The sequence below is a fragment of the Labeo rohita genome, chromosome 5 (assembly GCF_022985175.1).
Source record: "Labeo rohita strain BAU-BD-2019 chromosome 5, IGBB_LRoh.1.0, whole genome shotgun sequence".
Taxonomy (NCBI): domain Eukaryota; kingdom Metazoa; phylum Chordata; class Actinopteri; order Cypriniformes; family Cyprinidae; genus Labeo; species Labeo rohita.
Genome location: NC_066873.1, coordinates 8,478,578 through 8,491,809, shown reverse-complemented (window position 1 = coordinate 8,491,809; position 13,232 = coordinate 8,478,578). Strand labels below are relative to the sequence as shown.

General features: G+C 36.9%; 1 protein-coding gene across 1 annotated transcript in view; it reads left to right on the top strand.

Annotated features, from left to right (window-relative positions):
• The window catches only part of camk4 (calcium/calmodulin-dependent protein kinase IV), a 46,748-nt gene that overhangs the window by 16,973 nt on the left and 16,543 nt on the right, over window positions 1–13,232 (top strand). Inside the window, exons 5-6 of the mRNA XM_051110479.1 lie at window positions 42–124; window positions 2,026–2,098. Coding sequence (XP_050966436.1) covers window positions 42–124; window positions 2,026–2,098 — 156 coding nt within the window. The remainder of the gene's footprint in view (window positions 1–41; window positions 125–2,025; window positions 2,099–13,232) is intronic.

Below are 13,232 nucleotides of genomic sequence, written 5' to 3'. Positions count from 1 at the left end.
GTGAAATGCTCTCTCTTTTTTTTCATGCTGTTTTCTGACAGATCAAACTGAAGGAGATCTTTGAGACCCCTGCGGAGATTAGTCTCGTGTTAGAACTTGTTACCGGCGGAGAATTATTTGACAGGTCAGTTCACCAGGGGGGGTAAAGTGCTACATGCTAATAATGGCTGATTAAGTTGTGAACTCCATGCTGTGCATTGACACTTTTCCCCAGAACTGTAATTAAGGGTGTTTGCTAAGCATAAGAATCACTATTTCTATTGCTCAAACTTAGAGTTAGCACTTTCTCATGAGGCCTAACTTGTTTGTGCTACAGATATAAGACCTTGTTGAGGAGAGGAAAGTTATTACTTCTCAGAGCAAACAGACTTTTCGACTTTTACAAGATGACAAAAATGGGTGGAAAAAAATCACTTTCATTGAGAATCCCATGAAAACTTTTTCATTCCTTGCAATCAATCAGTCAGTCAATCAATCAATCAATATATGTGACCCTGGACCACAAATCCAGTCATAAGGGTCAATTTTTTTGAAACTGAGAATTTCGAACGTTGAATAAATAAGCTGTCCATTGATGTATGGTTTGTTAGGAAAGGACAATATTTGGCCGAGATACAACTACTTGAAAATCTGGAATCTGATGGTGCAAAAAAATCAAAATATTGAGAAAATCTCCTATAAAGTTGTCCAAATGAAGTTCTTAGCAATGCCTATTACTAATCAAAAATTAAGTTTTGATATATTTTGCAGTAGAAAATTCAAAATATATCTTAATGGAAATCCTAGTGATTTTTGGCATAAAAGAAAAATCACTAATTTTGACCCATATAATGTATTGTTGGCTACAAATAATGCTACTTATGACTGTTTTTTTTTCTGTAATTAATTGTGATTAATCGAAATATGTACTGCTTTTTTACTAAATATTAATGCTGCTACTGATGTCTCTATTAAAAGTGCATTTTCCTCTCCCTTTTTTTCATTAATTATAGCTATTCAACATTATAGTATTACTGAAAGCCATTGCTTTTAACATTTAATATGCTTTGAAAAATATAACAAATTTTGTTTTAAGTGAACTTGAAACTATCTTCACATAAACTATAAATTATATATGCATAAACTATAAACTGAACATAGATTCATCTTTATTCAAGCAACAATTGTTTTTTCTTTGTTTGAACTATTTGCATTACACTAAAGGGGAGTGCTCATGTGTCATAAAAATTTAAAGTTAAAATACGAACAAAATAATATGGTCCTAAAATAGTCTTTATTTATTTATTTACTTATTTATTTTTGAGTAAAATATAATTAAAGTTGTGCCAGCAACCCTAGTTGCTAACCTGACATGCTAAAAAGCACACACATTGGAAAAGTTGTAAGCTAAAATCTAAATGATCTGTTTTTATTCAAGTCAAAAATATTATTTACCTTTACTGTATCAGCCTAAGTTATTTTATAACAACAAAATTAATTGGTGGTGGTAGTTAAATCCATTAGAAATAGCTGTTTAAGATAACAACTGCAGGTTTTTACAGTGTAGAACACATGCAACCACATAGCAGTCACACCCTGGCAATCAAATGTTCTTCGTAAATGTTCCATTCCAGTTGGTCTAGTGAAAAACTTCTCGTAAAAATTATAAGACCTGAATTAACCTTCATCATTTGTTACAGAATAAACGGTGCTTGTCTATATTCTAATCACATAGCGAAACAACACTTTAACAGAAGAACGCTTATTACTGTGAAACCCACTGATTTTACTGTTATTCACTCCATTTTATCCTCATTCAGAGTTATCTTATTTCCCATTTTTATACAGTTGTCAACATGAGTCATTTAAAAGAAAGGCCTCTTCTTAAGAACAATCGATAGAAGCATCTCCATGTGTGCTGAGGTGTGGTTGACTCACACTAAGGCTGGAAAATAATGAAGTGAAAATTGGAAAAAGAGTCAACCAGTGTTTGTACGCTCAATATGGAGTTACACTGGAGACCAAACGGTGCCTTCAATTTTTCAGGGTAGTGGAGAAGGGCTACTACAGCGAACGAGACGCCGCTGATGCAGTTAAACAAGTGCTCGAGGCAGTCGCGGTGAGTGTCTCACATTTTCTGTCTGAAAAGATTTTCCTCTTCTGGCCTTTCTTTTGCTTTTTCTGTACTAGCAGCTTTGTGAATGCAGTACACCAGTGGTTCTCAACTGGCTCAACCGGCAACCCAACAAAGTTCCAAATTGTTTGTCAATAATATTGCCCTGAACTATATTGTGTGTAAAATTATTAATAAAACAGCTAAATGAGAAAACTCACTGTTCATAAACAACACCAGAGGTGTGAATTACCAGCCTAACACATGAAACAAACACTGGGCCAAATGTTGTATTACACTTCTGAACATGAGAAATGTAAAAAATATTAAGAGGATTTCTGTTTTGTGTTTAGTATTCTTGCAATTTTAGATATTTTCTTTTGTGTAGTTTTTAAAGGTTTTCAAGAAATCAGAGCATGCCATGCAACTTGTCCATGTTGGCGTCTGGCTAATTTGGCTAGCTTGTACCAAGTAACAGATGATGCTGTAGGATACTGTAGTGTTTGATTGGATGCACTACCTTTGACCTCACAAACACAAAATATGTCAAATTAACCGAAAAGAGGCATGGAATATCATAATATCTAACTGCTAAATACTGGTTTACTTTGACCAAACTTCACAGACAGGAATTTGCAAGTTGAACAAAAACGTACCTGGGGGAACTTTTTTTCATGAGACTCGAAATACGTACCAATAAGTACGTATCACTGCAGTTTCCAAAAGAAATGAACACTAGAGGTGGTAAAACAGCAGTTATGATTACAGCTCCATATGTTTTGCTTTCCAGTGTTCTGATAAATAGTGCTACCTATCAGATTATGCTACCAACACTGTATTTTTAATACAGTAAGGGTAGGTTTCAGGTTGGGGTCAGTGTACACAACAGGGTAGCACGAATGGACACAACACCAGACGTAACAAGCTTGCTTGGTAGCTCAGGCGGCACAGAATTGGACTTAGGATGCAGAATCGTTGGGTATGAATCCTGTGAAACACTATTATCTATTAGATTGTGTTTTATTAACGTCTACACCTACCCCAACCCTAAACATACCCCTTACAATAATGCAAAAACAGTAATTATTATACAGTACATCTGTATACTATCTAGCCTTACCATTTAACATGCCATATGTATGTTAATCTTTTCTGGGGGGAAAAAAAAACTAAAACTCCTTTAGCTCCACTCAGTGGACATTTCTGTTGGAAACTGCAGTGATATGTATTTATTGTTACGACTTATTGGTCGCATCTTGCAAAAGTTCCCCCAGGTACATTTTGACCATGAGACCAGGTTGCAAATTTTGGAACCAACATTATTATTGTGAACTAAACTACATTTTAACATTTTCAAACTATAAAAAATGCTGGGTTAAAAACAACCAATTCTGGGTTATTTGGCAACCCAGTGCTGGGTAAATATTGGGCAGAACACATGCTGGGTTATTTGAACCCAGCTTGTTGGGCTTTTACATTAACCCATTTACCAGGTTGTTTATAGTGCTGGGTCAGTCAACCTATTTTTCATTTTAAATAATAAAAATGGACTCTAATATCTGTTTTTATATATAGGACAAGAACCGTTCATATACAATATGTTTATATTCAATGTTAAGTCAGTTACATATATAAGCGAAGTCGCGTAGTGCTCCCTGGTCACGCATTCGTTTGGCTGGAGGTGAAACTTCCATAGTGGCGCCGGCGTGTCATTTGAATCTGGGTCCAATGAATGCTGCGTTTATAGAAGGTTAGCATTCCATGCAGACGTAAGCTGCGATGTACATTTACACACACAAAAAAAGGGAAAATGTGTTTTCCTACAGTAATAATTTGATAGGAATACAACATAATACAAAGGGCTGGGTTGCCAAATAACCTAATAAGTGTTGGGTTGCCAAATAACCCAGAAATGGTTGTTTTAACCCAGCATTTTTTTAGAGTGTAGTTTTAGTTTTAGTTAACAATTAGTAATCTTGGTTTACGCAGGAAAGAACACAAAATGCCGCAAAAAAACACTGACAAACGTGTCCGTTTTAAGCAGTTTGGCATAGGCTACCTAACATTGGGTTACAATGACCCTGCGCTGGGTAGGTTTGTGAAGGGGTTCATCATTTGTATTGACAGTAAAAATGATGTAGCAGCTGGGTAAAAATGTTAAAATGACCCAGCAGGCTGAACCCAGCATTTGGGTTAAAAAAATAACCCAACATTTTTTAGAATGTGTTAAAACATTTTTGCTAATTAAAATAAAGCTAAAATAACGTAAAATATTAGATAAAAAAAATAAGCTAAATGAAATTACTAAAAATTACTATTAGTACTGAATTACTAATTGGAAGTAAATAAAAACGTAAAATGAACTAAAAATAAAAATTAAAAAATATAAAATAAAAATAAAGTAGATGTAAAGAGTGATATGGAAAGAAAGGTCAGAAAAAATGACATATCAAAATGACTAAAATGAAATGAAAATTAAAATATAAACAAAAAAGCTAATTCACAAATTAATTGCAAATAATGCAAAAATAATGCAAAAACAATGCATAAATGTTTGCACTTAACCCCGGCTTATTGTTGTTCTAAACCCCAGGCAAAGATATGTTTCACACTTGTATTTTAGAACCAGGGTTAACACCACTTTTTACCCAGAGTTATGAAACCACTTCAGCCAAACTTGTACAGTGTGAAATGATGCAGTGTTAGAATATTAGAGTTAGATTCTTATTAACAGACACCTAGTCCTCATATTCATGTCTTTTGGACAGTTACAGAAACACTGCGCATTGTATAAACAGCCGTTTCAATTGTTTGAGAGGAAAAATGTCAAATGGTGATGGAAAACACGTGAATTAGAGTGAAGCAGAGACTCTTTTATTCTTACCTTAAAGGGGTCATCGGATGCCCATTTTCCACAAGTTGATATGATTCTTTAGGGTCTTAATGAAAAGTCTATAATATACTTTGGTTAAAAATTTTCAATGGTAGTGTAAAACAACACCCTTTTTACCTTGTCAAAATGAGCTTTGCAAAAATCAGCCCATTCTGATGGATTGTTCCTTTAAATGTTAATGAGCTCTGCTCGCCCCAGCCCTCTCTTCTCTCTATGGAGAGATTGTTTACTTTAGCTGCATTTAGCGCGTTTAGCCGTGAAACTTGCTAACAAGCACATTATTAGGAAAGGTGATTGCAGAAGTTCATTAAAAAAACAACCTTATACTCACTTCTGCTGTAGGTGAAGCTGGATCATGAATGATTTGCGCGAACATAGACAGATATACGTAGATCGGGAGGCACATTCCCTTCACAAACAAACGTAATCCACTGCATCTTCAGCAGCTGAGATGCCGGGAGTAAATGACGACCACTATATGCATTATTACATCCAGCAAAACAACACCTCAATCGCTCAATCTGAGATATTCTTGTCTAACTTACATCCGTGCTCCTGCATCGAAACAATGGAGGTCAGACTGTTACAGCTGATTTAGGGCGGGTCTGAGGTAAGACGCTCATGTCAATTAACTATCGTGGGTGTGGCCTCTGTCGGTGTGACAACACACTGACAGGCATCTGAGAATGGCTTGATTTGAAAAAGGGCATATTATTTTTACAGATTAATTAAAAACCACTGCATGGATTTTTATCATTATAGAGTAGATGTGTAGATACACTGCCAACTCACATTAATGTTCAAACAACAAGTAAAAGTGAACTTTGCATCTGATGAACCCTTTAATAGTCCAATGCATAGTCCATTCTAGAAAACTTTATAGTATGTACTGTCTGCAATATATAATACAAGGATATGCAATGTAAACACATTGCATGCTGCATTCATCCAATGACACTGACACTACAAATATGCAAATAAGAATGTTAACCCAAGGTTTCAGAACACTGTACAGTGTGAAACGTCAGTTTATGAATACCTTAAATTTATCGTTAACCCCGGGTAAATTATGAGCAGCAAGATGACCTAGGATTCCATTTACCTTGCTATTTCAGGTGTAAATAGACCTTGGGATACCCTAGCTATTCTTTCTAGAGACCAAAATCATGAAGACTTGGTAGTGGGTTTATTTGACTTGGGTCAGAATGCATTATCAGAGTGTTGAAACCACATTAGCAACCAGTATTACTGTGTATCTCAAGCAAATCTTAGGCTTTAATATTTGTGTCCATCGACCTTACGTGCACACATTAGATCAACAGTGAAATCATTATTAGTGGAAAGAGAATCCTTTTTCCAGTATGAAGTCATCTTAAGTGGATCTAGATTGCATATGAAGACCACAGGAGACCATTTATTGTTTTTTTTCTTCTGGAATGAGTAAGCCGTTCCATATCTCTTTCTCTCTCTTTCCCCCTGCCATCCTTGTGTTTTGTTTGTTAGTTCATGTATAATGAGGCTTATTTTAATCATCTACTGTATATCTTGTGCACAGAGTTTCCATTTATATCCATCATGTATCCATGTATCCTTAGTGATATAGGTGCCTGAATTAGAAAGTAGGCCTGTTCTTCATCTGCATGAATGCATTTTAAAAGCATTTTCGTTTAAAGTGTGTTCTCCACCACTGGCTCTCAGTTCATCAAAGATGGCGGTTGCCAAGGAGATAGTAAGAAAGTGGGCAAATTTCTCATGGACTGGATTCAGTTGGTGGGCTGCAGTAAGAGAACACCAACTCTCCAGCTCCCACCGGGGCATAAAACGGAGCAGAGGAACGGAAACGTGAACCTTTTGAAGTGACCCGCCTTTTCAGGGAGCATTTTTTAACGTGTTATTGTGTGAAGAGTTTCACAGTTTCCCTCACAATAGCAGAATATGTGTGTCTGTCACATCAAAGCCAGGCTGTGTGGCATCCCTCTGGATCTGTGTTTTGTAGATTTCTGCCAGTCTGATTGGCTGGGACGTCCTCAGTGGCTTGGGACTTTGCAATATCTTTGCAGTTTTCCTTTTGAAGTCTGGAGCTCTCAAAGGTGATGTATTTTTTATTGCTGGAATTGAGAATCTTTGCTGCTGAGAAGGTTTAAAACTAGCTGATGCCACGAAGACGATAGTACCTTGTTATGTGACAGCACGTAACATGTTACTGTTTAAAATGGTTGTTGTAGAATATTGCACACTGTTTCACTTACTACGTAAAAATTACTGTAGGCAGCGCACACTTTATACTACAGAAGCCTGTTTCTGCCACAAAAAAATGTTTTTCTCAGAATTTTGACTTCAAAATACAAAATACTCACAAGTTCGAGGTTACTTTTGACTGAACATCTCAGAATTCAGACTTTTTACCTCAGAATTGCAAGGTTATAACACAATTCTGAGTTGATATCTCACAAATGTAAGTTATTCAGACTTCTTTCTCAGAATTGTGAGTTTATATTCACAATTCCAAGGTTTTATTTGCTATGTGTAAACTCAGTATTCTGGATAAAAGGTCTGAATTGAGAGACAGACTCAACAATTCTGTAAAAAAATAAAAAAATCTGATATATAAACTCAGAAGTTAAAAATTAAGAAAAAGTAGCAAATTAACCAGGTTTGTGACAACACATTTCTTTCATCTACATTATTAATCAGCATGTTAAGAGCATTTTTATAATGAACAGTATTGTAATTGGAAAACTTATTTGTAAATGGCAAAGACAACTAAAAATTTTAAATTAGTAGTTACCTTTGTTTTCTGATAGGAGCGTTTTGATTGTTATGTACATTGTTTTTAGTAGTTACTTATTTTAGGCAAAAATAAAATGGCCCACATTTCAACTCTATCTTTTAACTGCCACATGGCTGCCATATATGGGTGTCTAAATGTTAAAATAATAATACCCTGATAAAACATCTGACCTTTTAATATTCATATCCTTTTTGAGTATATTTGGCTCTCGGGGCCGAATATACTCATCTTTGATGACTGTTTTGTCTGTTTAAGATTTTTTTTTCTGCCCAGATAGAAGTTTATAACTGTTTCAAAAAAAGTACTGTCCAGACCTCTCCTGGGAAGGGAATATAGAGACCTTATGTGGTCATCAAGATAAAGGAAAATAAGGCAGAAGTACAACGAAAGTATCTGAAGTAATTTCAGAATGTTTCCTAACATTTTAAATTACCAAAATGTATCTATGACAAAGGGTTCTAAAAATATGGCTTCTTATAAAAAAGTGTTACTGTGGCTCAGTTTGCCCCAGGTTAGGGGTAAGTTGATCTGAGTCAGTTGGCAAGATGAACCATCTGGGTGTAAACTAACCAAATCCATGTGAAATTATAAAGATAATTTACCATTAAAAAAAACTGATTTATTAATCAAATTTCCTTTTATGAAGTCAGTCAGTCATGTTTTTTTCAAAGCTAACTTAAACAACATAAAACCAACCAAATGAAGTTTAAATTTCAGTTTTTAATGAAGTATGTTGAACACCAAAGTTGTAACCTTCTCAAAAACAGATTAAAAACTAGAATGAAGTAATAAATGTCACTGAAACTAATAAACCTCTTAGTCAAAAGATTCCTGGTATGTTAGCTTTTCTGCAATGTCGAACAGGCCATTAGAGGCTAGGTAGAAAGATATGTATTATTATAATGTGGTGAAAATCATCTTCTGGTTCTCAGAGAAGGATTTGGTGCACTTATACACTGTCCTTATCAAATAAACTACAAATCATATGTATATATATATATATATATATATGATAAACTAAACCAGTTGCATAATATCACATTAAAATAACAGTTTATACTTTAGAGATTTAACTTAACGTCAGTGCATTATGGTGGGGTAAGTAAAAATGCTGGCTCAATTTACCCCACACCATTTAATACACTTTGTCCCATAGCTGTCTTTTTGGAAGACTCCAGCTAGCTTACCAATTCAGGCTAATATTTAGCTAAATGATTTTATACATCGCTAATCACCTATATGCATCATAAATATTTTTAAACGTTGATGTAACAGCCATTACATCTGTTATGCTAACATTTTACTTTGTTTTTGAAGTAAATGGATGGCTCTGAGTCATCCAATGTGTTTCTCATTTTCACAGTCTGTCAGAAATGATGGGTGGTTCCAAAATACATGGTCACATGACAGTAAAATCTGTACAGTTGCCAAGATACAAGAGGTGGGTCATCTTACCCACCGGCTCAACTTACCCCACTCTCCCATATGACTTTATTTTGTGCTTCCCAAAAATGTAATAGAACAGTGTTGTTGGTCCACATCCACTTTCATTATTTGGTAATGAGCTGCTTGTACTGTACATTCTGCTAGTTGTCATGTGATCTTTGAGCCACTTGATAGTAATGGTCATTTTTCAAACTATTACCTATAAATCAGCCATTTGTAGGTACAGTAGATTCCGCTGAAAGGCGTAAATACTGTGGTGCTGTCAAAGAATTTCAGTATTTTTTATGTATCCCAGCCAGCTGTTGTATCTAGAAAGCAACCATCCTACACAAAACTCTTGCGAGATTCACGCAGAAATGAGATAATCATCTTGGGCAAAACTGTTATTTGAAACGAGTTAAGGCTAATTCACACTTCACTGAAAGACACCGACCAACACCAACAATCACCAGTTTACAATACCTCATTCTCACACATTCCACGACCTGACAAACGCCAATTGTTCAGTCTGTGAAAACAAGCGACGACTAATGCTAACAGGCATCGACAGGGGTAACACACTGATCCGCCAAACCCGCCAAACTTTTCTGTTGCTGTTGGTCAGCGTCTGTCGGTGCAATGTGAAATAGGCTTTACAAAGCCAAAAACCTAAACTTTGAAAATCATTAATTTTGCAATTCCATTTGGAGCCGCTAGTGGCACAAAAAAATGATACGCTTCACCTTTAACTGTGTGGACCTACATAACGAGGCTAGATGCTAAAATAATCTTCATGGCGTGGGGACACAGATGGCAGCAGTGGCGAGCTACAGACCTCCTGCTCTTGTCAGATGAGAGGAGGAAGAGAAGGAGAGAGATGATGTACTTTATGTGTGTCAGCTCCACTGAGTTTTAAACAGGATGGAAGTATTCCCCTTGGACCCCAGTAAAAGATAACACTCCTTCATGTCACCATAATAATTGGTGTTGGGAAGCTGGCACACTGTACTGCTCCTCCTCTGAGGAATCATTCTGCGGCTCTATTGCAAACAAACCAGTTAGAATGCTTTTACACTGGGGACTGAGGTGACTCTGCCTTTATATGGGCAGTTGTGCATACTAGTTTGACAGTTAAGAGAAGTATTTGTCAGTATAAAGTTGGATCTTTTCCATGTGAATAATATGGGAGAGCACTTGAACCTGACAATCCATATTTAGAGATGACAGATGTGGTCTGAGTTTATAATAGGCCTTTTGGAAGCTTTAGCTTAGCATGTTCAATTGTAAACCAAAGTAAATACTCCAAATAATGATGAACAAACTTGCTAGAATGTTCAGAGGAGTGTTGGGAAAAGGTACATTTAAAAGTGATACATTTCAATATTGCGTTACTCCATAAAAAGTAACTAATTGCATTGCTTAGTTTCTACTTTCTTTTATGGAGGGTAATGCATTATGTTATTTTTTGTCACCTGGGCTGGGCTTGTTTAATTGTTTTTTAATGACAAAAACACCAAAGTTATATTTTTGGCAACTGTAAGTTCCTTTTCAAAACAGAAGGGATATGAATAAGCATTAGGCTGAAGGACATGCTTCTGCCACTGCATCTCAATCCCGGCTTATAGCAAACACAGGGACAAGACAGGTGTCAGTGAATAAATGGGAAAATAAAGTAACATGCGTTACTTATTTGAAAAAGTAACAGACATTTTCATTGTAAATTTAAAAGTAAGCATCTTTACTAGTTACTTGAAAAAAGTAATCTGATTACGTAACGTGTTACTTGTAATGCGTTACCTCCAGAATGCTTCAGAGGTTTTGGAAGTGTTTTTCCCATTAGGGAAAAATCTTCATAAAAGTGCTATGAACTAAATCAACCAGCTATGAGGTTGATCACAACATTAGGAACTTTGATTTGAAAGAAAAAATAATTTGAAATGTGGACAAAAAAAAACAAAGGTACAAGACTGTATAGTAAACTGTAATGAGGAAAAGCAGAATAATAATCAACACTCAAATAATAAAAAAAAAATATATATATATATAAATTATTCAACCATGTAAATTCCACATAAGGCAGTTTTTACATTAACTTCTAAATTTAATTTGTTGTTAAAATATGATTATTTACATGAACTGTCATGAACTGTGCTGAGTGGAATGACGGAAACTTGGATTAGTAAATCCAAAAGTACAGGGTAAATCCACACAAGGAACAAAAGACACACGTACACAACTTGGTAGACCTGACAAAGACAGAACTCACAAGCTGGAAGTTAAATATGAGGGCTAATGGGGAGAACATGCACAGAATGACTATTAAGATGAAACGAGAACAGGAATGTGACCATAAAAGGGCACACAGGAACAGAAACAGGGGCGAAAACACAACAAAACGGGCCCATATTCCTGACATATCGCCCCCCTCCTGAAATCCTCGCACCGTAGAAATAACAGAGGGAGGGATGGGTGGGAACTTGGGAGGAAAAAAGGAGGAACCAGGGCAGACCAGATGAAGGGCCACAGCCATGCTAACAACTCCAAGGTGGAGCCGTTGTAGGGAGGAGTCATGGAGGAGAAGGGCCGACGACTCCAGGGGGCTGAGCGATGGAGCAGGTGGCGGAGGAGCCCAAGGCGGAGATGGAAAGCCGATGAGCCAGGGTAACGAGGAGGATACGGAGGGTCAAGGTGGAACTGATGGCTCCGGCGACCGACATAGAGGTGTGGATCTGACAGGCCACAGGGGAGCCGGAGCGACAGAGGACCAAGGTGGAGCCGAAGGGAAGGAGGAGCCTCATGGAGCCGGAAGGACGAGGTGAAGCCGCAGGAGTCGAGTCCCGAGGCGCAGGATGGTCGACGACAGACCAAGGTGGAGCTGGAGAGACAAGGGAGCCCAGCAAAGCCAGTGAACTGCCGGGCCACGGCAGAGAGGAGGGAGCTAGGAGCCATGGTGGAGCCACTGGGTCGACGGGCCGAGGCGGAGTCCTAGACTCTGAGGCTGGTGGCGAAGACAAGGGATACTTCAGCCATGACACCGATGGAGACTGGCAGACCCGTGGTGAGCCCACCACACAGAGGCTGCCAGATGACAGCGGAGGAGAAGGCAGGAACAGGTGGGAGGCAGAGGGTCAAGGCAGAGAAGATTTGGAGAAATACATCATCTTCAATGATGGTCAGCAATCCAACACATATTAGTGTCCAGACTGCATCAACATGAGACACCTTTCCCACAATTAAGTGTTTGTTTAAGGTGTATTTTTTTTTTTTTTTTTTAGAACTTACAAAGCGGGTTAGTAGTAGAAGTATCTGGGGTAATCGCAAAATAAAACAGGAAGGCCCGAGATGGGTGTGCAGTGCTGTCAAATCTGGGTTCTAGAAGAAAAAAAAAAAGAAAAAAAAAAAATTTAAGACATTCAAGTGTTACAGTACAAATGTTTTTGTCAAAGTGTCAATAAAGAGGTCATTAACTGTTTATTTTAAAAAATTTGAAAACAATTAATGTAGCAACATACATTTTAGGGGTTGTAGGGTGTGAAGTGTCCTCTTAAATCTGCAAAAAAAAGTGGTTAGAGGTATACTGCATATGCAAGACTTTTTTTAAATGAAATTGTAAATAGTGTAGCACAGTGATTACTGAGTAAAAAAAAAACTGCTGTACTGCTGTGTATTAGCTTGAAATATCTCACCTCCAGTGTACTGAGGCCTGTGCTGATGAGACTGCTGTTCAGAGAAGGCAGTTGCCACAAACACTTGTCCTAAATATGACAAATAAAAGTAAGTTACACTAGTGTTGTGGCTTCTAGATTACAGACACATTCATTCCTTGATAGTTGCATGTTTTAGAAGGGTTACATTAAGAAAGAAAGAAAGAAAGTGTCCACATTTCTATACATATCTATTTGAGGCCACAGTCATAAAATCAATTCAAAAGCAGCATTTCCTCTGTATTACTGTAGAAATAACAATTACTGTGAGACAAAGGTTTAATCATGCAATGGCAATAATTGTGATGTATTAAAACATATATGATG